Below are 23,075 nucleotides of genomic sequence, written 5' to 3'. Positions count from 1 at the left end.
GAGGTTTCCTAGATGATTTTCGCAGTAACTTTATTGCAGTATTAATGTAAACCTACTTGTGACATTAATAAATACTTTAACTTTATAAATTTTAACCATCCTACAGTTTTGATTTTCACAGTACCTTCAGTAGTGTTAATGTAAGCCAACTTGTGACACTCATAAATCAACTTTATAAATTTTAACCATCCTACAGATTTGATTTTCACATACCTTCAGTACAGCAGTGTTACTGTAAGTCAACTTGTGACACTAATAAATAAACTTGAAAACTGACTCCCCCTTCTATCTATCTATCTACCCTGCCACAGTGACAGTCCCAGACAACAATATGTGGCTCAGGATTGTTGCGGGAGGCAACGTCACAGAGGGCGGGGGCGGGGCGGGGGCGGGGCGGAGGCAGGGCCCTGGGATTGATTGACCGGGGGATCGGTTACCAAGGAAGTGGCGTCAGGAGCGGCAGGGGTGGCGGCGAGGAGGGAGAGAGGGAGGGGAAAAGCTGCGCTGCTGCCGCCGGTGAACGGAGTGCGGTGGTGGTGCTGCTGGGGGGGAAGGCTTGGGCTGCTCGGCCATTTGCAGCATCGAAGTCTCAGGTTTGTTATTTACATGCAGCGTGGGGATGAAGTGGTCCTTCGCACCGCCTCTGTCGCTGAGTGTTAGCTCCTGGCCTTCCTGCCTACCTACCCTGGGGGTGGCTCTCTGACAGGCCTTAAAGACAGCAGCAGGAGCAATCAAGGGGAAGAGAGGTTCCTTCAGCTGCCCATCCCACTCCCCTAGGATTTGTGCTGTTGCATTATGTCGGCTGATAATCCCCCTTTTTTAAATGCATTTTGATCAATCGCATTGACACTGATTTTTTTCCCCTACCCCCTCCTGACAATGAGATTTGGTAGATTTTTTTAAGGAACCCTATTAATATTTAATATGCCTCATTTTAATGGGGGGGGGGTAGAGGACGTGACTTGCTTCAAAATCATTTTTTCCTGGTGTTGTCGAACAATAAAGCTCCAAACGACATAGTCTGTCGCACGTTGGCTGCTTTGAGTCAGCGAAGACTTGACCTTACAATGCGGTGGGGGCAATGTCTGCATGTCATTGACAGTCAGATGCAAGTCTGATCTGATATGTGAGCTTATCTCCCGTCCGCAGGGTATTAGGGAAGATGGCATTCAGCAAAGGATATCGTATCTATCACAAACTGGATCCACCACCCAGTCCTTACAGTGTGATAGTGGAAACCCGAAACCGGGAGGACTGTCTGCTGTTCGAGTCTGGAGCTGTGGCTGTACTCTGTAAGTAATAAATTCGGCTTCCTTCCCGTTTCGAGGGAATTGACACCCAGGAAATAGGGCTGAACAATATCTTGATTACTGGTTTTATTTTTTTCCCTTAGTGATCGTTGTGAATAACATTGAAGTTGTCTTCTAATCTTTCATGGACTTTAACTTATAATGACTTAAAATGCTCGGATGCACTTTGTCTTCCCAGAACATTAATAGATACATTAATAATTTTTCAATTCTTTCAGACCATGCATGCAACCTCTGCCTCCCTTGTATGTGATTTCATTGTTGTTGATAAATAGACTTCCAAAGCCATATAAATAATACTTCAGACAAGACTCTTTTTTTAATATAAATCTCTCTGCATTTCAAAAAAGTTGATTTATTAGTGTCACAAGTAGGCTTACATTGACATTGCAATGAGGTTACTGTGAAAATCCCCTAGTTGCCACACTCCAGCACCTGTTCAGGTACACTGAGGGAGAATTTAGCATGGCCAATGTACCTAATCAGTATGTCTTTCAGAATGTGGGAGGAAACCAGAACACCTAGTGGAAACCCATGCAGGCATGTGGAGAATATGCAAAATCTGCACAGTCACCCAAGCCTGGAATTGAACCCAGGTCCCTGGCACTGTGAGGCAGCAGTGCTAACTGCTGTGCCACCATGCCACAGTAAGAAGTCTCGCAACACCAGGTTAAAGTCCAACAGGTTTATATGGTAGCACCAGCTTTTGGAGCTTTGCTCCGAACTTAACCTGGTGTTGTGAGACTTCTTACTGTGTCTACCCCAATCCAACACTGGCATCTCCACATCATGCATATCAAAGTAGTCATAACCTTTGAATGCCACCCTTACCCCAGCCCTATCGTATCACCTAGGGCTTAAGCTGACAGTCACATTTCCCCTTCTGATATTTATTACCCTTTTTAAAATGTACATAAACTTCCTGGGTTTATCTGTAGCTGTAGCAAGTTGTGTAATCTGTTAATGGTACATAGTCCTGCTGGCATAGCTGAGATTGGGAACTTGACACACACTCTCAATCACACTCAATGGATGAAAATATTGTGTCATTACTGTGTCTTCTATAAACCAAATCCAAATTAAGACTTTTAGAAGTTAATAAAAAGCAGTGCTGCTGTTGATGCAGTGGCCTGGAAGTAGAGAATTTAAGAAATGCACATCAGGTTCATCGGCCTCCTGAGACCAATGGGCTCTGTAGAGTGTCTGATTAACACAAGTAGCAATCTTAGACATTGTATTAAGGCTGCCTCCTCAAAATGGGTTACTTTTGACTTATATACATTGTGTATTAGAAATAGACCTCTGAAAATAATACTGATAAATTGATGCTTTGAGTAGGGATTAAAGAGTTTCAATCCAAACATAAACATGAAATTACCTCTTTGCTCTTCACCTAAAGTGTAATTTCAGAATTGTAGCATTTGCAGTTTCTTGATTGCTGCTTGCACTGTGTAGAGATGGTTTGGGTAATTGTTGGTTATACTGATAAAGCACACTGTAGGAACCTGTTGTGCTCTTGTGGGGGAGAAAATGAATAATGGATAGTAACTCGGGATGGTTCTTTAATGTACAATCTGAGAAGTTTATTTTGAACTGTTTTGGTTATTGCAATGAAAAATTAAGTTTATTTGGGAAGCAGAAGCTAATGGTGTTCAAAGTAGGCACACTCTGGAATAGTGTCAGAAGGCCATGTTAATTTATGATTGGGAGGATCAGATTTTGATTAGTACAACAGTATAAATGACTTACTTCATATAAACACAATTTCCGTTCTGCATTGTTACCCTGTGATAGTTTTATCACCACTTGAATTCTGAGTTGGATATGGGTGGGTGGGAATGGGTGGCTGGAGGAAGGAGGAAATGGAATGTATTCAGGTGAAATTGATGCCATCTCATCTCACAGCAAGTGTTTCTTGAACAGTACAGTGTATGCAAAGAGCCAGTGACTCATTACTGATTCAACCTGGATATGTGACAGGATTATAAAAACAGCAACTGCAAAGTCTGTTGAGTTAGAACCCAATTCCCCTTGCACAATATGGAGAACTTCTTCAACTTGTGTAATTAATATCTGTTATGATGTGACTTGGGTACACCGATTCAGAAATACATTTTTGATTTGTAGTTCTTGAGGTGTGGCTATTTTGAATTTGGTGTTAAGACCCATTACTGATGATTAAGCAGAAAAGCTTTAGAGAACACGTACCCATTGGTTATGTTCTGAGTACAATATAGTCCATGTGTGAACAAAGTTTTATTTTAGAAAATTTGCTGTTATTAGAATTATGAACATAAGAATTTGGAGCAGAAAAAGCCCACTCATCCCATGGAGCCTCTTTCACTGTTCATTAAGAGCATGGCTGATCTTGTAACTTCAACCCCACATTCCTGCATACCCAGATAATCTTTCACCTCCCTTGGTCAAAAATCGATCTAGTGCTTCCTTAAAAATATTTATACTCTAATTCTACCCTCTTTTGAGGAAGAGAATTCCAGAAAGTCATGATCCACTGAGAGGAAAAAAGTTCTCATCTGTCGTGAATGAGCAGCACTTATTTAGAAAAATATTTCTCCTCCTACCTTACTTCAACATATAAGAACATAAGAACATAAGAAATAGGAGCAGGAGTAGGCCATCTAGCCCTTCGAGCCTGCCCCGCCATTCAATAAGATCATGGCTGATCTGTCATGGCTCAGTTCCACTTTCCTGCCCTCTCCCCATAACCCTTAATCCCCTCTCTTATCAAGAACCCATCAACCTGCTTCTTAAAAATATTTAGTGAGGCAGCCTCCACCACTTCAACGGGCAGAGAATTCCAGAGATTCACCACCCTTTGAGTGAAGAAGTTCCTCCTCAACTCCGTTCTAAACCGCCTCCCCTTTATCTTGAGGCTGTGCCCCCTAGTCCTACTGTCTTTTTTGAGCGGGAAGAGTCTCTCCACCTCTATCCTATCCATCCCATTCATCATCTTATACGTCTCAATGAGATCTCCCCTCATTCTTCTAAACTCTAACGAGTACAAGCCTAGTTTATTCAGCCTCTCCTCATAGCTCAATCCCCTCAACTCCGGTATCAGCCTAGTAAACCTCCTCTGCACTCCCTCCAGGGCCAAAATATCCTTGCGCAGGTGCGGCGCCCAAAACTGCACACAGTACTCCAGCTGCGGCCTCACCAATGCCCTATACAGCTGCAGCAAGACCTCCCTACTTTTATATTCAATCCCCCTCGCTATGAAGGCCAGCATCCCACTCGCCTTCCTGACCACCTGCTGCACCTGCAAGCTGGGTTTTTGCGACTCATGCACAAGGACCCCGAGGTCCCTCTGCACCGTCGCCTGCTGCAGTTTTTCGCCTCGTAAGTAATAGTCCTTCCTACCATTTTTCCTACCAAAGTGGACCACCTCACACTTGCCAACATTAAATTCCATTTGCCATTTCCTGGCCCATTCGCCCAGCCTATCTAGATCCTTCTGCAGACTCTCCACACCCTCCGCACAATTTGCCGTTCCCCCAATCTTGGTGTCATCAGCAAATTTCGACACCCTGCACTCAGTTCCCTCCTCCAGATCATCTATATAAATGGTAAATAGCTGAGGCCCCAGCACCGACCCCTGGGGCACCCCACTAGTCACCAACCGCCAATCCGAATAGCACCCATTGACCCCCACTCTCTGCCTCCTATTTGACAACCAATCCTCTATCCACGCTAACACCCTACCCCCAACTCCATGTCCCCTGACATATGAAGACTTTAAAAAGCTGTAAGGAAGTGTGAAATGGTTTTTGTTAGAAAGAATGAGAGGCAATATGAATTAAACAATACAATTTTTAAAAAGGGTGCAGGACAGAGGGACCTGGGGGGCGCAACTACATAAGTCCCCAGAGGCAACAGGACAAGTTGTGGTGATTGTTTAACAAGGCATACAGAGTCTTGGCTTTATAATTAGAGGCACTGTGTATAGAAACAAGTAAGCTAGACTTAGCCTTTTATATAATGCTGCGAAGACCCCAGCTGCAGTGTTGTGGCCAGTTTTGGGTACCTGAATTTGGGAATGTTATTAAGGGCTTGTGGGGTAGATTTACTAGAATGGTACGAGAAACAAAGGTCTTCAGTTTTGTGATGAGACTAGAGGAGTGGCTAGTTTGCTTAACAGTGGGCACAGCTCAGAAGAGGGTCATCCAGCCTTGCAATATTAGCTGTCGGCCGATGCTGTCAGGCTTGCCTAGATTTTCCAATATTTTCTGTTTTAGTTCGGGAGATTTAATAGAAGCATTCAAAATCTGGAAGGGTATTGATAAGGAGAACATAAGAACATAAGAAATAGGAGCAGGAGTAGGCCATCTAGCCCTTCGAGCCTGCCCCACCATTCAATAAGATCATGGCTGATCTGTTGCTGCTCAGTTCCACTTTCCCGCCCTCTCCCCATAACCCTTAATCGAGTCAGTAATCGTGGTGGGCGGCACGGTGGTACAGTGATTAGCACTGCTGTCTCTCAGCACCAGGGTCCCAGGTTCAATTCTGGCCTCAGGTCACTGTCTGTATGGAATATGTACATTCTCCTTGTGTCTGCATGAGTTTCCTCCGAGTGCTCCAATTTCCTCCCACTGTCCAGAGATGTGCCAGTTAGGCTAATTGGCTATGCTAAATTGACCCTAGTGTCGGGATTATCAGAATAAATATGTGGGGTTGTGATCAGTGCAGACTCTGGGCTGAATGGCCTCCTTCTGTACTGTAGGGATTCTATAAATCATAGGACATAGATTTAAAGTGATTGGCAAAAGAACCAGAGGAAACATGCAGAAACTTTTTTTAAGGCATAGGATCTTAGAATCCCCTACAGAGCAGGGCTGACAAGTCTGCACCGTCAACAATCCTGCCCAGACCCTTTCCCTGTAACCTCACTTAGTTATCCTCCTAGTCCCCCTGACACTAAGGGGCAATTTTAGCTTAGCCAATCAACCTAACCCACACATCTTTGGCTAGATCTGGAATGCACTGCTTGGAAGAATAAACAGTCTTCAGAGGAATGGGATAAATACTTGGAAAGAAAACATTTGCTAGATTATGGGGAAAGTTATAAAGAAGGTACCACTTACAAATGGGTAACTTTATTTAAGACCCAGTACAAGCACAATGTCCTTCTTCGGTGCTGTGATTATTTTATGCTTTTGAGTATTTATTCAAATATATTGTTAGCTTGGGTTGTCACTGTGGGAATAAATAAATGCTGGCCTCAAGAATAATTGAAGTTTTCCTCAGCCTATTACTGATGCAGAAATTCTTTGTTTCTACCTGAAGTAAAATGGAGCTTTACTCTGGGCACAGTCAACCTGAGGATTTGTGTGGTGTCAAATTCAATTTGGAGGTGTTAATGTGGACAAACCTTTGATTTGTAAATATTTTACAGCATATTCCTGCTTCCCCCCCCCCCAACAAACACAGTCTTTTGGCCCTTTATGACTGAGCTAGCTTTAAGTCATTCTCCAGTGACAAATGTTTCACTTTTATTTCTACAGAACAAAATGAGTAATTGGTATAATTTTCTTTTTGCTGTAATTGAGGTTTGTAGTAATGCAGCTGGCTTACCAGAGTAAGAAGGGCAAATGCTAAGATCTATTTTCGTATTTCATACCTCTTTATTGGAACCATGAGACTTTGGAGAAATTTATCATCTTCAGCTCTGAAGCTAACAATGGAAAGAGACATTTCTGATAACCATGAATATTTTAGGGAGAATTTGGTGTTTGCCAAATCAGGGATTGAATGTATGTAATGCTGACACTAGTACAAAGTTACATGTGTGTTTTTTATATTGTTTCTATAAGCAGAAGAAATATTATAATGTTATTGGACCAATGATTTTAAAAATATTTTTGTAAAGAATGCAGACCTTGAAATGCCATTGGTAACCATCTTTACAGGCTGGCATAAGCAGTTGTATTTGTAAAATCTGGATCTTTCATCTCCAGCAAATCCATTTAACACTGTTCTGCTTATAACTTTGTTACTTGTCTGACTAAAAGAATGAAATGATTTTTTGTCTTGCATCCTTAAGGTCATTTAAAAAAAGAATCCTACAGCCATTCACTGTGGGCCTTGATACATTTATTTAATAACAAAGTACCAGTGAGCAATTGTTTGTTTAATTTGCTTTGAGGCAAGTTGAAGATGTGTATGTACTCCTACAATTCTGAATTTTGTAATTCCACTTAATCTGATTTAATATTTATTTTAAATATAGCATTACCATTGCTGACTGTCAGTCAATTCCCGGGGGTCACTGTTGTCCAAAAACTGAACTGGTCTAGTCATATAACCACTGGTGACAAGTGCAGGTTACAGGCAGTAACTCACCTCCAGACTCCCAAAGCATGTCCAGTGCAGGTTACAGGCAGTAACTCACCTCCAGACTCCCAAAGCATGTCCACAAGTCAGGAGTGTGATAGAATACTGAAATAAAAAAACAAAATACTGAAATAAAAAAACAAAATGCTGAAAAAGGTCTGCAACTCTGGCAGCATCTGTGAAAAGAGAAACAGAGTTAAGGTTTCACATCCATATATGTGACTGTTCCTCAGCACAGAACGTGATGGGATACTCTCCACTTGCTCCAACAACACAAGGCTTGATACTGTCCAGGGCAAGCAGTCACTTTATCGCCATCCCATTCATCACTTTAAAAATTCACTCCCTCTATCACTGACGCATAGTGGCAGCAGTGTGTGCCATTTACAAGGTGCACTATGGCAGTTTACCAAGTGTCAGGAAGCAGGTTTTAATGAGCAGTATTTGTGGATATTATAAATAAGACATGGCTTTAAGTAAGTTTAATTTTGTAGGTCTGTATTTGAAAAGGTTAATGACTTTAGTTTGGTTAAGATGCATGCATGATGATGAGGAAGCAAACAGGGTTTTTTTTAAAAAAACTAGGTTGTTGCTTAGCAGTCAGGAGCCGCCCTAAGATGGAAATAACTTTTCTGACCCTGGAGAAGTTGGGCAGGACTAGAGAGTTGTTGGAACAGACTTCCCAAAAGAACACAAATCCAGAAACTTGGAAGTAGGGACAAAAAGCATGTCTCAAAAAGACTGTTAAAGGAACAAAGAACAAAAAGTTGAACAACCTCCTGTTCAGGGGAATTTGAGCAAAAAGTAGAGAAAGTGTTCTAATAAGAGACAAAAGCAAGAACCAAATTTAAAGTCAGCTGGGTGGAAACCAGACATCTGAGGTAAATGAAAGTTTGATGCCTAGTACAGCCTGGGAAGTAGCAGTAGTTGTTCTCTTGGTATCGTTGGATACCTGCGAGATGCTGTGGAAGTTTGAATGCAAGTGGCAGTCCAAGGCTGAGGAGGAATACTGACAGAAGAGATTGAAATTCTGGAAATGGATCCTTGCCAAAGGCATCCAAGAGAAATATTTCTTTGGGAGAAGATTTCATGATTTTTTGGGAGGGTTTTGCAAACACTCATAGAAGTCAGAATTCTAGGAAGACTGGTTGGCATCTGGGAGGACTTGGTGAGAAATCCACAGAAGTTGTTTTGGGTGGTTTCTGTAACTTGATTTCAGAGTGTATTAAATCTGACCACATTTGCCTATTGGTTTACATGGACTACGTACTTAGAACGTTAGTATATAAGATCTATTTAGGTACTTGTTTAATCCTTATTAATCTGTGTACATTTGTAAAGATGTAGATGGGGTGAAGGAGTATTGTACAATAGTTTCCAATAATGGGTACCCTCCCTCTCTTCATTGTTTATAGTTTTGTTTAAAATTAATTGGTAGCCCTCCAACTCTATTCGTCTACATCCCTTTAGTGAAGGTTCTGCCCAAGAGTGTGACTGTGCAATAGTAACATCAGCTGAGATTGTAACACAAGGCCCTTCCTTCCAAACCTATGACCTCTACCACCTTGGGATGAGGGCAGCAGGTACACTGCTTTTTGCAAGTTTCCTTCCAAGCCACTCATCTTACTGCCTTGGAAGTATATCATCACAGTTCCTTCTCACTGTCCTTCCCTGTTACTCATTCAAAATCCTGCAACTCCCTTTCTAACAGCACTATTGGTGTATCTGTACCACGTGGACGGCAATGGTTCAAGAAAATGGCTCATTTTCACCTTTACAACAGCAATTTGAGATGGTCACACTATACTGGCCTAGCCAGCGGCACCTACATCCGTGAATGAATATTAAAAGACAAATCTTGCAAATATTAAAAAAGGCTGAAGATTTTACAATTGTCAGAGTGAACAGGCACCGGAGTGTGGCGACTAGGGAATTTTCACAGTAACTTCATTGCAGTGTTAATGTAAGCCCACTTGTGACACAAATAAGAGTACTGAAATCCAGCAACTATTTGTCTCGTGTCTTATTTAAATAACTTGTATTGCACATCCTATATCAACAGGATGAGAAATTCCTGCTCTAAATACTGTCAGAAATCCATCACAGAAATTTGTCATTTTAAATATATGTTTGTCACTCATCCAAAATGGGGGGGCTTAGAAAGCATCACAACTTGCTGTCAGTCAGTGCGAGCAGGATCTAACTGCGGAGTTTGATTGGAGGAAGATCAGTGAGCATCGGAGAGGCAGAGCTGCTCTTCCAATCACAGATTCAGTCTTTCCCAAGCTTGCTGCTCCTGCTCTTCGTGATGTGGAGATGCTGGTATTGGACTAGGGTGGGCACAGTAAGAAGTTTCAGGTTAAAGTCCAAAAGGTTTATTTGGTATCACGAGTTTTCGGAGCGCCTCTCCATCAGGCAGCTGATGAAGGGGCAGCACTCTGAAAGCTTATGATACCAAATAAACCTCTTGGACTTTAATCTGCTGTTGAGATTTCTTACTGTGCCTGCTCTTTCAGTCAAAGGTTCCCTCCTTTCTGTTTTTGCTGCTATCCTTGGAGGAGCTGCAAGGGTGAGAGAATGTACCTGTTGTTGGAGGTTGAAAAGTAGTTTATCTTGCCTGTCCCACTTGCAGGACACTCTTAGCTGCGCCTTCAGCAGCTGTTAGACAAAGATCCTGATGTCCTGCAGAAGGCTGACAAGATTCAGAAAAAGAGAAAGGGGGCAGGAATGTTAGAGTTGGGGAAAAAAAGGTCTCTGCCAGTCAAGAAGTTGAGAGCAGGCCCAGAGCCTCTGACCTGGCTGTCCTCTGCACAGGCATAGTTCTTGGCTGACCTTAGTTCTTTTGCAGTGACGGAGCCCAAATGAGTTTGCAGATATTGGTTTGAAGGACATAAATGAAGGAAATTTGCAGATCCAATAAACAACTTTGATCCCGGTGATGGAGACCTCAGGGTGGATGATCTGAAGAGGCTCAAATACCATTATGCATTTCTCACGATCGTGGCTCTTGCTGGGTACAGTTAGTACTTTTTTTGGGCACTCTATTAAAATAAACAGTTTTACATTTCCAAGTCTGATGCTTTTAAGATAATTTGGACTCCAACGGTTTTGGTTGTGAAGGAATGCCATGTGTCTGGAGCATCAGGTTTGGCCATTCCCTTTGGACCTTACTGCGTAGTTTGTTTCCTGTTCTGACAATTTTGCTGAATCTTAAGGCTTCAATGAGAGCTGAGCTCTCCTGTACACTGAACAAATTTATCTTTCCACGTCAGATCAGTACCATGGTTCTCAGAACACCTGACATTGCTGTTCAGCAGCCACTGCAACCAGCTGCGAGGTGTTCCTAGTACTTGACAGTATAATATCTTTGACAAGGTCTTGCATAACAGATTGTTATGTAGGTTAAAGCATATGGGATGCAGGTAATATCTTGAGATGGGTAGAAAGCTGGTTAGCTGATCGGAAGCAAAGAGTTGACGTGAATGGGTCATTTTCTGATTGGCAGTCAGTAACTGGTGGGGTTACACAGGAAGAACAATTCAAATTATACATTCAGTTCCCTCTTAATATATCGCCTGCAAGTTTGGTGATGATACAAAGTTGAGTGGGAGGTCGAGCTTTGCTGGAGCAGACGAGGAAGGAGCATCAGAGAGAAAGCTAAGACTTTACCTGTTAAAAACCTGTTTAAAATAAGTTTAAAGCACTTTGTTCTTTGTAGAACTGTTTAAAGCATTTACTTATTGTATTTACTGCTTTAAGAATTGTGAGGGAGTGATTATCAGGCAGTTGTGGCCCATCAGCTTTAAATCAGCGCCAAGTTTAAAAGGAGGCCTGGTGTAGATAGCGGGCAGCGTCGGAGCGGGCAGCGGAGTGAGAGGGAAGCAGAGTGAGCTATTAGGGCTTAATAGCAAAAAGGGCTGGAAGGTAAAAAGGCCAGGTGGAAAGAACAAGGAAAAAAAAAAATTTTTTTTTTTTTTCAAAACTACTACAGCAAAAAACAAGGAAAAAATTTTTCCCACAACAAATTATATTGAATAATGGAGGGACATGTGATGTGCGGTTCCTGTATGATGTGGGAACTGGTGGACCCCAGGGTCCTTCCCAGAGACCATGTCTGCAGTAAGTGCAGGTTGCTGGAGGAGCTCCAGCTCAAGGTGGATGAGCTGGCCTCTGAGCTACAGACACTGAGGCTCATCAGGGGGAGAGAGGGTGTCATTGTCAATGGGGTGCAAGTGACATCCACCCCCTCTAGACTGTCTAAATCTAAGGGTCAGGAACAAAATGGGGCTGCTGGGAGGAGGAAGGGGGGTGAGGAGCGGAGGCCTCAGCCTCTTAATCTGCATAACAGGTTTGAGGTTCTTGCTTCCACTCTGGAAGAGGACGAGGCAGGTGAGGTTGGTGAGCAAACTGCACACGGTACAGTGATGCAGCAGGACATAGGCAAAGAGAAGGGGAAAAGGAACGTAGTAGTGATTGGGGATAGTGGGGTGAAGGGTATTGACACTGTCCTTTGTCACAATGACAAAGTGCACAGAAGGGTGTGTTGTCTGCCTGGTGCTCGGGTACAGGATGTCGCAGCTGGGCTGCAGAGGAATCTGGAGTGGGAGGGTGAGAACCCAGTTGTGGTGGTACATGTGGGTGCCAGCGACGTAGGCAAAGTGCGGAATGAGGATCTGGGGAGGGAGTATGAGAAGCTGGGAATGGAATTAAAAAGTAGAACCGACAAGGTGGTCTTCTCTGGGCTACTGCCTGAACCGAGTGCAGACGGGCGTAGGGTTGACAGGATAAAGGAAGTGAATGGGTGGCTCAGAGATTGGTGTGGGAGGAATGGGTTCGAATTTATGGGGCATTGGCACCAGTATTGGGGTAGGTGGGACTTGTTCGGGCGGGATGGGGTTGGTCTGAATCGTGCTGGGACCAGAGTGCTGGCGAATCGAGTAAAGAGGACTGTAGACAGGGCTTTAAACTAATTAGGGGGGGGGAGGGTGCGAGGGTAGGTGATGTTAGGAGGTCTACAGTTAAGGATAGGGTACAGGTAAGGGAAGAGGCTGAGGATGTCCCAAGTGGTGGCGTTACGGCAAATAGGGTCCAGAAGAAGGCTGGGATGAAAGCGCTTTATCTGAATGCACGAAGCATTCGGAATAAAGTGGATGAGCTGGTGGCGCAGATCGACACAAATGGATACGATCTGGTGGCCATTACAGAGACGTGGCTGCAAGGTGACAGGGACTGGGAGATGAATGTACAGGGCTATCAAGTGTTTAGGAAGGATAGGCAGGAGGAAAGAGGGGGTGGCGTAGCTCTGCTGATTAAGGACAGCATCAAGGTGGTAGCAAGGGATGATATCGGAGCCAAAGAGCAGAAAGTGGAATCGTTGTGGGTGGAGATTAGGAACAGCAAAGGGAGGAAGACGCTGGTGGGTGTCGTCTATAGGCCCCCGAATAATGATCTGGAGGTGGGGCGGGCTGTTAACGCGCAAATAAGTGCGGCGTGCAGGAATGGGACGGCAGTAGTTATGGGGGATTTCAATCTGCATATTGATTGGTCGACCCATGTTGGACGAGGTGGGCTCGAGGAGGAGTTCTTGGAATGCTGCCGGGATAGTTTCCTGGAACAGTGTGTGTTGGAGCCGACGAGGGAGCGAGCTATCTTGGATCTGGTGCTATGTAATGAGGCGGGTAGAATTAGGGACCTTGAGGTGAAGGATCCTCTTGGAGAGAGTGATCATTGTATGGTGGAGTTTCTGTTGCAGATGGAGGAGGAGAAAGTGGGTTCCCGGACACGTGTCCTTTGTTTGAATAGAGGGGAGTATGGTAGGATGAGAGAAGAATTGGCGAATGTGGACTGGGGGAGCGCGTTGGAAGGTAGGTCTGCTGAGGAGCAGTGGAGGATCTTTAAGGAGATCTTTCTTGGTGCTCAGCAGAAATTTATTCCGATGGTTAAAAAGGACAGTAGGAAGAGAGGTAATAAGCCGTGGATAACGAAGGAGGTGAAGGAAAGTGTTAAATTAAAAGCGGAGGAATTTAGAGTAGCTAAGAGCAGTGGGCGAGAAGAGGATTGGGAGAGGTTTAAATGTCAACAAAGATTGACAAAAAAGTTGATAAAGGAGGGTAGAAGAAGCTATGAAGCTGGGCTAGCGCTTAATATAAAAAAGGATAGCAAGAGTTTTTATAAATATATAAAAAGGAAGAGGCTGGCTAGGGTGAACGTTGGTTCCTTAGCGGATGAGAAAGGGGACCTAGTGGTAGGGGATGGGGATATGGCTAAGGTCTTGAATAACTTTTTTGTTTCTGTCTTCACGGAGGAGGACGTGAATAATTTGCCGGGTGTTAGCGATGGAAAGGTGGTAGGACTGGAGGGTCTTAATGACATTACTGTTACTAGAGAGGTGGTGCGCAACAGACTGGAGGGGCTGATTGTGGACAAGTCCCCAGGACCGGATGGAATGCATCCGAGGGTTCTGAAAGAAATGGCGGAGGTGATAGTGGATGCCTTGGTGGTTATTTTCCAGACGTCGCTGGATTCCGGGGAAGTGCCGGAGGATTGGAAAACGGCTAATGTTACGCCGTTGTTTAAGAAGGGTGCCAGGCAAAAGGCGGGGAATTACAGGCCGGTTAGTTTAACGTCTGTGGTAGGTAAAATGTTAGAATCCGTCATTAAGGAGGAAATTGCGAGGCATCTTGAAGGGAATTGCTTGATAGGGCAGACGCAACACGGTTTCATTAAAGGGAAGTCGTGTCTGACAAATTTACTGGAGTTCTATGAGGATGTGTCTAGGGCGGTGGATAGAGGAGAGCCGGTGGATGTGGTCTTTCTGGATTTTCAGAAGGCGTTTGATAAGGTACCTCACAAGAGGTTACTGCAGAAGGTCAGAGGACATGGAGTTGGGGGTAGGGTGTTAGCGTGGATAGAGGATTGGTTGTCAAATAGGAGGCAGAGAGTGGGGGTCAATGGGTGCTATTCGGATTGGCGGTTGGTGACTAGTGGGGTGCCCCAGGGGTCGGTGCTGGGGCCTCAGCTATTTACCATTTATATAGATGATCTGGAGGAGGGAACCGAGTGTAGGGTGTCGAAATTTGCTGATGACACCAAGATTGGGGGAAAGGCAAATTGTGCGGAGGGTGTGGAGAGTCTGCAGAAGGATCTAGATAGGCTGGGCGAATGGGCCAGGAAATGGCAAATGGAATTTAATGTTGGCAAGTGTGAGGTGGTCCACTTTGGTAGGAAGAATGGTAGGAAGGACTATTACTTACGTGGCGAAAAACTGCAGCAGGCGACGGTGCAGAGGGACCTCGGGGTCCTTGTGCATGAGTCGCAAAAACCCAGCCTGCAGGTGCAGCAGGTGGTCAGGAAGGCGAATGGGATGCTGGCCTTCATAGCGAGGGGGATTGAATATAAAAGTAGGGAGGTCTTGCTGCAGCTGTATAGGGCATTGGTGAGGCCGCAGCTGGAGTACTGTGTGCAGTTTTGGGCGCCGCACCTGTGCAAGGATATTTTGGCCTTGGAGGGAGTGCAGAGGAGGTTTACTAGGCTGATACCGGAGTTGAGGGGGTTGAGCTATGAGGAGAGGCTGAATAAACTAGGCTTGTACTCGTTAGAGTTTAGAAGAATGAGGGGAGATCTCATTGAGACGTATAAGATGATGAATGGGATGGATAGGATAGAGGTGGAAAGACTCTTCCCGCTCAAAAAAGACAGTAGGACTAGGGGGCACAGCCTCAAGATAAAGGGGGGGCGGTTCAGAACGGAGTTGAGGAGGAACTTCTTCACTCAAAGGGTGGTGAATCTCTGGAATTCTCTGCCCGTTGAAGTGGTGGAGGCTGCCTCGCTAAATATTTTTAAGAAGCGGGTTGATGGGTTTTTGATAAGAGAAGGGATTAAGGGTTATGGGGAGAGGGCGGGAAAGTGGAACTGAGCCACGACAGATCAGCCATGATCTTATTGAATGGCGGGGCAGGCTCGAAGGGCCAGATGGCCTACTTCTGCTCCTATTTCTTATGTTCTTATGTTCTTATGTTCTTTGAGGAAGATGCAGAGATGCTTCAACATAGTTTGTGTGTAGGCATTCCAGTTTCCGTATAATGTGAATTAATGTGAGATTATCCACTTTAATAACAATAATAGGAAGACAGATTATTACTTGAATGGGTGTAAATTGAGAGAGGTAGATACTCAGTGAGACCTTGGTGTCCTCATGCATCATATGCTGAAAGTAAGTGCGCAGGTACAGCAGGCAGTAAAGAAGGCACGTGGCATGTTGGTATTCATAGCAAGAGGATTTGAATATAGAGTTAGGGATGTTTTACTGCAATTGTATAGGGTGTTGGTGAGGCCACACCTGTTGTGTGCAGTTTTTGTGTCCTTATCTGAGGAAGGATGTTCTTACTATAGAGAGACTACAGCGAAGGTTTATCAGGCTGATTCCTGGGATGGCAGGTCTATCATATGAGGAGAGACCAAGTCATTTAGCATTATATTCATTGGAGTTTAGAAGAGTGAGAGAGGATCTCATAGCAACTTATAAAATTCTGACAGGGTGTATTCAGAAAGAATGTTCCCAATGGTGGGAGAGCCTGGAACTCATGGTCATAGTTAAAGGATAAGGGGTAAACCTTTTAGAACTGAGGTGAGGAGAAATTTCTTCACCCAGAGAGTGGTAAATGTGTGGAATTCACTTTCATCGAACATTGAGACCAAAATGACATTTGATTTCAAGAAGAAAGGGGTGATGGTGGTGGTGGTGGCGGTGGCGGTGGTGGCGGCGGTGGCGGTGGCGGTGGTTGGTGTTGCAGGATATTAAACTGCCTGATCCGCCATGACCACAATGAATGGCGGAGCAGGCTCGAAGGGCCAAATGACCACTCCTGCTTCCAGTTTCTATGTTTCTATTTGCCTTGGTATATCTCTCTTCCAGGTCATCCATTGCTTGCTGTTTCAGTTAGCTATACAAGATATTGTTTGGTAATCTTATAAATGACATCTGAGCATTATAACTGATGTTATCAGCATTACGACAATGCAAATAGTTTTGATGAAAGCAAATTACTTGGATGCTGGAATCTGAAACAAAAACAGAAACTGCTCAAAAATCTCACCAACATCCGTGAAGAGTGAACAGAAGTAACACTTCAGTCTGGATGACCAATTTCAGATGCTGGCAAATAGTTTTGGTTCATTTAAGGATTGCTCAATTGCTAATTTGTTCTGCTGTTGGATACACACACAATGTAGCAAGACTTGCAAGAAAACTATATCAAGGCAATATAGCAGTTGCTTTTGATCTTTTTTCTGAACTTTCTTCCCTTCTTTCAAGGGTAATTGAGTGAATCCAACATTTTGACCCAAGTTATCAACTGTGACCATCTGCATTCCACAGCCGCTCATCAGTATTCCCAACAGCATGTTTCAAAATATTTAATCATCTGTGGTTTTATTCTTATTGTTAATCTTTCATACAGTTTATTTTAAAATATGACTGCATTAAATGGTTTGAGTAAAGTTGACTGCTAATTTTGTAGTCGTGTTCTGTGATTGCAAATTTTTTGATACTCTAATATCCACATTATCAATCCCTTCTGTGAGTTTTTTAAAAGATCTGAATTGTCATCTCTCAATCTTTCTGCGTAGTAAAGAAATTTCAGTTCGGCCATTTATATCAATAGTGTGCTTTTAGTTACAGTTCAGAGCTAATACAAAATAAAGGAGAGAAAACTGCACACCTCTTGACATTCTTAAAGGCATAGATATAAGTATTCAAGAGTGACTCCCTTTATATCAGGGATCTGCTAACAAATGAAATAAAGCCATTTAGTTTGACACAAAGATTTATGAATCAGTTTTGAAGATCATGTTCTGTCATTAAAATGGACTTTACCCTGTATTGCATACACTAATTGCACGGAGGTCAGTTGGTGACTTTATACAAATGCATTAGTCCACATTCTTGATGTGGTAATAGAAAGTAAACAGAGGGAAAACCAAACTTTCTATCCATCTGAGAAACATCTGCATTCACTGCAAATTATAACAGTGCTATAATCACTTGATGCCTTATCATAAATTTTAAGACCTTTTTGTCTTCAGTGGGAAATTTACGTGACACCATCATAGTCAGGTAGAAGTCACAAAGCAACTAATATAAAGGATAGAACCTATGGATATGAGGCTATATTCTAATTGTGAAAGTTAGGTGACATGGATTGTTATTTTGAGGGAATTGCTGCTATAAAATTTACTGAATCCAGAAGCATAGGAACAAAAGTAGTCATCGAGCCTCTTGAGCCTGTTTCAACATTGTGAGATAATGGCTAATTTGCGACATGACTCCATATGATCTCAGATTTAAAATGAACATCTGGTTATCAATTGTTATCAATTACACTGCTCTTTGCATGTAGAAGTGTATCCAATTTTATTTCTAAATGTCCCTCAGTCCTAGATTCATGAACTAGCAGAAAATGTTTCTCTACCCGTCATATCTGTTCCCCGAGTGTATTGATAATCTCAATTAAATTACCCTTTAAACCTTCTAAATTCTAAGAAATACAACAATTGTTTATGTCAATCCTCGTAATTTAATCTTTGGAGTCCAGATATCATTCTGGTAAATCTTCAGTTTCTGTTCCTTCAAGGCCAATATATCTTTCCTGAGGTGTGTTGCCCAGAGCTGCTCACAGTCCTCAAAGTATTGTCTAACCAGGTTTTTGTATAACTGAAGCAGAATTTCTATCCTCTTGTCCTCATCTAAAAATGTATAGATAATATACCTGTTGAGAAAATTTTAATGATGTTTGTACCTGAATCCTTGAGCATTTTAGGACCACTGCTTTTTTTTAGCTTAGACCTAAGAGAAAGTATCCAGTTCTGTCCGTTTTTCAGATCCAAAATAATAACCTTGCAAATGCCAATATTGAAATCCATTTACTGTAGATTTGCCAATGAACTTGATGAATGATTTAGACAATATTTCTTTGTAATTATGCTTCCATTTACACTGCTTACAATGTTGTCTATCTTTGTGTCAATGACAAATTTAGATATATGGCTTTCCATCTCATTATCTAAATGGCTAATAAATAGGGTGAACATTTAAGGCCCCTTGTGGGATACCACTCATCAAAATCTGCCAATTATGATTCGTGCCCATTATCCCTACTCTCTGCCTGCTACCACTCAGCCAATTTCTTAACCAGGTCAATAATCTGCTTTTAATTCCCAGGGTTTTGACTTTAGTTAAGTCTCTTGTAAGGATTTTTTTTCAAATTCTCCCTTGAAGTCCATATAAATAATACGCATAGATTTTTAAAGAGAGAAAAGAGCTGACGTTTTGAGTCCGGATGACCCTTTGTCAAAGCTGCTTTGACAAAGGGTTATCTTGACTCGCAAAGTTAGCTCTTTTTGCTCCTTACAGATGCTGCCAGACCTGCTGAGATTTTCCAGCATTTTCTCTTGTTTTTAGATTCCAGCACCCACAGTTATTTACGCATAGACTTCAGCTACCTCTTCCAGAAATTTAATTGGTTTTATGAAGCGTGATCCACCCATAACAAATCCAGGCTGGCTCTCTGATCAGCTGAAGTTAGATTATTTAAGTAGGCTTACATTAACACTGTAATGAGTGAAAGTCCCCTAGTCACTATGCTTCTGTGCTTATTTGAGTGCACTGAGGGAGAATTTAGCATGGCCAGTGGACCTATCCAGCACGCATTTCAGACTGTGGGAGGAAACCTGAACACCTGGAGGAAACCCATGCAGACATGGGGGGAATGTGCAGACTCCGCATGTGACAGTGACCCAGATTGGGAATCGAATCTGGATCCCTGGCACTGTGAGGCAGCAGTGCTAATCATTGTGCTTCCAGAAAAATATATTCAGTCATTTTATCCTTATCTATAGACTCAGATATATTTCCAGCAATAGATGTTTATGCTAACTAGTGTATAATTTCCTGGTTTGCCCCTTATTCTTCTTTAATAGCAGGGTGACACATAATTTTCTGATCTAAAGGAATGGTTCCTGAATGAAGAGAACTTGACTGATTGTAGGCAGGGCATTGGCAATGTTCTCCCCTATTTCCTTTAAATCTTGAATGGTCCTGATGATTTGTTACTCTTTACATGGTGAGGCCGTGGTTCACTGTTACTTTCCTTGGGATGTTAATATCCTGCTACGGTAATTATTCAGCATATTTATTCAGTCTGTCTGCCATTTCCTTATTTTCATTCACAATATTACAATTACCAATTTCAAGTGGACAGCATTGCTCCTGACCATCCTTTTTTGTCTATTTACCTATATAAAAAAAAGAGTTGCTTTTGATGTCTCTTGCACGTCCCACCTTTTCAGGATATTCTTAGTCACCCTTTGCACTTACTTATATCTTGCCCATTTGCCAAAATGTGTGGTTTTTTTTAATGTTCTTTCTTTTTTGTCTCTTACCACTGAGTTGCCCAGGCTGCCATTTTTGGCAAGTAGAGATCTTGGCCTTTGAGCTATAAACTAGTTGTTGAATTATTAGATTCATATGAAAGTTAAATTCCCTATTAAAACCGTTCTGCCCTTGATGCATACATTTCCAATTTATAAGGGAGCTATGTTGTTGATTTTCCACAATTATTGAAAATGGCTGTTTCTTGCATGCGTGGAAACATTTGTTATTGTTCTAACATAACGATGGGACCAAACTGCAGACCTGCATGGCTTTCCATAGTGCACGCAGAGATTATTGCCTAATTTTTTTGGTTTTGGACATCCCTGTTGCCTTAGTTTGCCTTTCGTCCTTGGCTGCCTGTATTAGATCATAAGCCACAGGAACAGAATTAGGCTACTTGGCCCATTGCGTCTGCTCCGCCATTCAGTCATGGCTGATAATTTTTCTCCTCTTCATTCTCCTGCCTTCTCCCCATAACCCCTGATCCCTCATTAATCAAGAACCTGTCTATCTCTGTCTTAATGACACTCAATGACCTAGCCTCCACACCTTTCTGCGGCAAAGAGTTCCACAGATTCGCCACTCTCTGGCTGAAGAAATTCCTCCTCATCTCTCTTTTAAAGGATCATCCCTATAGTCTGAGATTGTGTCCTCTGGTTCTAGTTTTTTCTACTAGTGGAAACATCCTCTCCACGTCCACTCTATCCAGGCCTCGCAGTATCCTGTAAGTTTCAATAAGATCCTCCCACATCCTTCTAAACTCCAACGGATACAGACCCAGAGTCCTCAACTGTTCCTCATATGACCAGCTCTTCATTCCAGGGATCATTCTTGTGAACCTCCTCTGGACCCTTTCCAAAGCTGGTACATACTTCCTTAGATATGGGGCTCAGTACTCCAGATGGGATCTAACCAGAGCCTTATATAGCCTCAAAAGTACATCCTTGCTCTTGTATTCTAGCCCTCTCAACATGAGTGCTAACATTGCATTTGCCTTCCAAACTGCTGACTGAATCCGCACGCCAAACTCAAGAGAGTCTTGAACAATGACTCCCCAGTCCTCCTTCCAAAGTACATAACCTCATTCTCTTCCACATTGTAATCCATCTGCCACTTCCTTGCCAACTCTCCTCGCCTGCCCAAATCCTTCTGCAGGTCCCCTGCTTCTTTAATACTACCTGTCACTGTACACATCTTCATCATCTGTAAACTTAGCAACAGTGTCTTCAGTTCCTCATTCCAGATCATTAATGTATATTGTGAAAAGTTGTGGTCCCAGCACTGACCCCCTGAGGCACACCACTCGTCACTGGCTGCCATCCTGGAAAAGAGCCCTTTATTCCCACTTTCTGCCTTCTGCCAGTCAGCTAATCCTCTGTCCATGCCAGGATCTTATCCTTAACACCTTGGGCTCTTGTTTAACAGTCTCCTGTGTGGCACCTTGTCAAAGGCCTTCAGGAAATCTAAAGAAATCATGTCTGCTGGTTCTTCCTTGTCTAACTTCCTTGTTCCTAGGGAGGCACGGTACCACAGTGGTTAGCACTACTGCTTCTTAGCACCAGGGACCCAGGTTCGATTCCCAGCTTGGGTCACTGTCTCTGTGGAGTTTGCATGTTCTCCCCGCATCTGTGTGGGTTTGCTCCAGGTACTCCATTTTCCTCCCACATTCTGAAAGATGTCTAGTTAGGTTCATTAACCTGGACTGTGGTGATTAGGGGAATTTCACAGTAACTTCATTGCAGTGTTAATGTAAGCCTTACTTGTGACTAATAAAACTTTAACTTTGTTATCTCCTCAAAGAGGTTTAACAGACATGACCTTCCCTAGACGAAGCTGTGCTGACTCAGTCCTGTTTTATCATGTACTTCCGAGTACTCTGCGATCTCATCTTTAATAATGGACTCTAAAATCTTGCCAAAGACCGAAGACAAGCTAACTGGCCTATAATTTCCTGTCTGCTGCATCCCTCCCTTCTTAAACACCGGTGTTACATTAGCTACTTTCCAGTCCGCTGGAACCCTCCCTTCCTCCAGTCATTCCTGAAAGATTACCACCAATGCCTCCACAATTTCCTCAGCTTTGTCTTTTAGAACCCTGGAGTGTAGTCCATCTGGTCCAAGTGATTTATCCACCTTCAGACCTTTCAGTTTCCCCAGAACCTTCTCCTTAGTGATGGCCACTACACTTATCTGTGCCCCCTGATTCTCTTGGAGCTCTGGTGTCCCAAAGGTGTCTTCCCTCATGAAGACTGATGCAAAATAACTATTCAGTTCCTCTGCATTTCCTTGGAATAATAGGAATTATTACTTTTACAGCTTCATTTTCCAGTGATCCAGTGGCTATTTTTGCCTTTCTCTTACCTATATATATTGAGAAAAACTTTTCCTATCTTCTTTTTATATTACTAGCTAGCTTACACTCACATGTCATCTTCTACCTTCTTATTGCTTTTTTTAGTTGTCTTCTGCTCGCTTTTAAAGGCTTCCCAATCCTCTAGCTTCCCACTAATCCTCACCACTTTGTATGCTGCTTCTTTTGCTTTTATGCTGCCCTTGACTTCCTTCCTCATCATGGATGCCTCGTCCTCCCCTTAGCATGCTTCTTCCTCCTCTTTGGGATGAATTTCTGTTGTGCCTCCCAAATAACACCTAAAAACTCTTGCCATTGCTGTTCCACTTTCTTCCCTGCTTGGCTCCCTTTCCAGTCAACTCTCGCCAGCTCCTCCCTCATGTCTTTGTAATTACCTCTATTTAATTGTAATACTGTTACATCTGATTCTAGCTTCTCCCCCTCAAGCTGCAGGGTATTGTGGTCACTGCTTCCTAAGGGTTCCTTCACCTTAAGTTCCCTAATCAAGACTGCCTCATCACCAAATCTAGAATTGCTTGTTCCCTATTAGGTGCTAACATAAGCTGCTCTAAAAAAATGATTACTTGGACGTTCACAAATTCCTTTTCTTGGGATTCTCTACCTATCTGATTTTTCCA

General features: G+C 43.0%; 1 protein-coding gene across 8 annotated transcripts in view; it reads left to right on the top strand.

Moving 5' to 3' along the window:
• Positions 1–497: 497 nt before the first annotated feature.
• The window catches only part of synj1 (synaptojanin 1), a 127,825-nt gene continuing 105,247 nt past the window's right edge, over positions 498–23,075 (top strand). For all 8 annotated transcript variants that reach the window (XM_080203605.1, XM_080203609.1, XM_080203606.1 and 5 more), the window contains exons 1-2: positions 498–593; positions 1,150–1,292. In XM_080203605.1, the coding sequence (XP_080059731.1) occupies positions 1,163–1,292 (130 nt within the window). In that variant the 5' untranslated portion in view covers positions 498–593; positions 1,150–1,162. The remainder of the gene's footprint in view (positions 594–1,149; positions 1,293–23,075) is intronic.

Source organism: Carcharhinus amblyrhynchos, chromosome 15, assembly GCF_965287045.1.
Source record: "Carcharhinus amblyrhynchos chromosome 15, sCarAmb.v2.hapA, whole genome shotgun sequence".
Taxonomy (NCBI): domain Eukaryota; kingdom Metazoa; phylum Chordata; class Chondrichthyes; order Carcharhiniformes; family Carcharhinidae; genus Carcharhinus; species Carcharhinus amblyrhynchos.
This window is presented reverse-complemented; position numbering and strand designations above follow the sequence as displayed.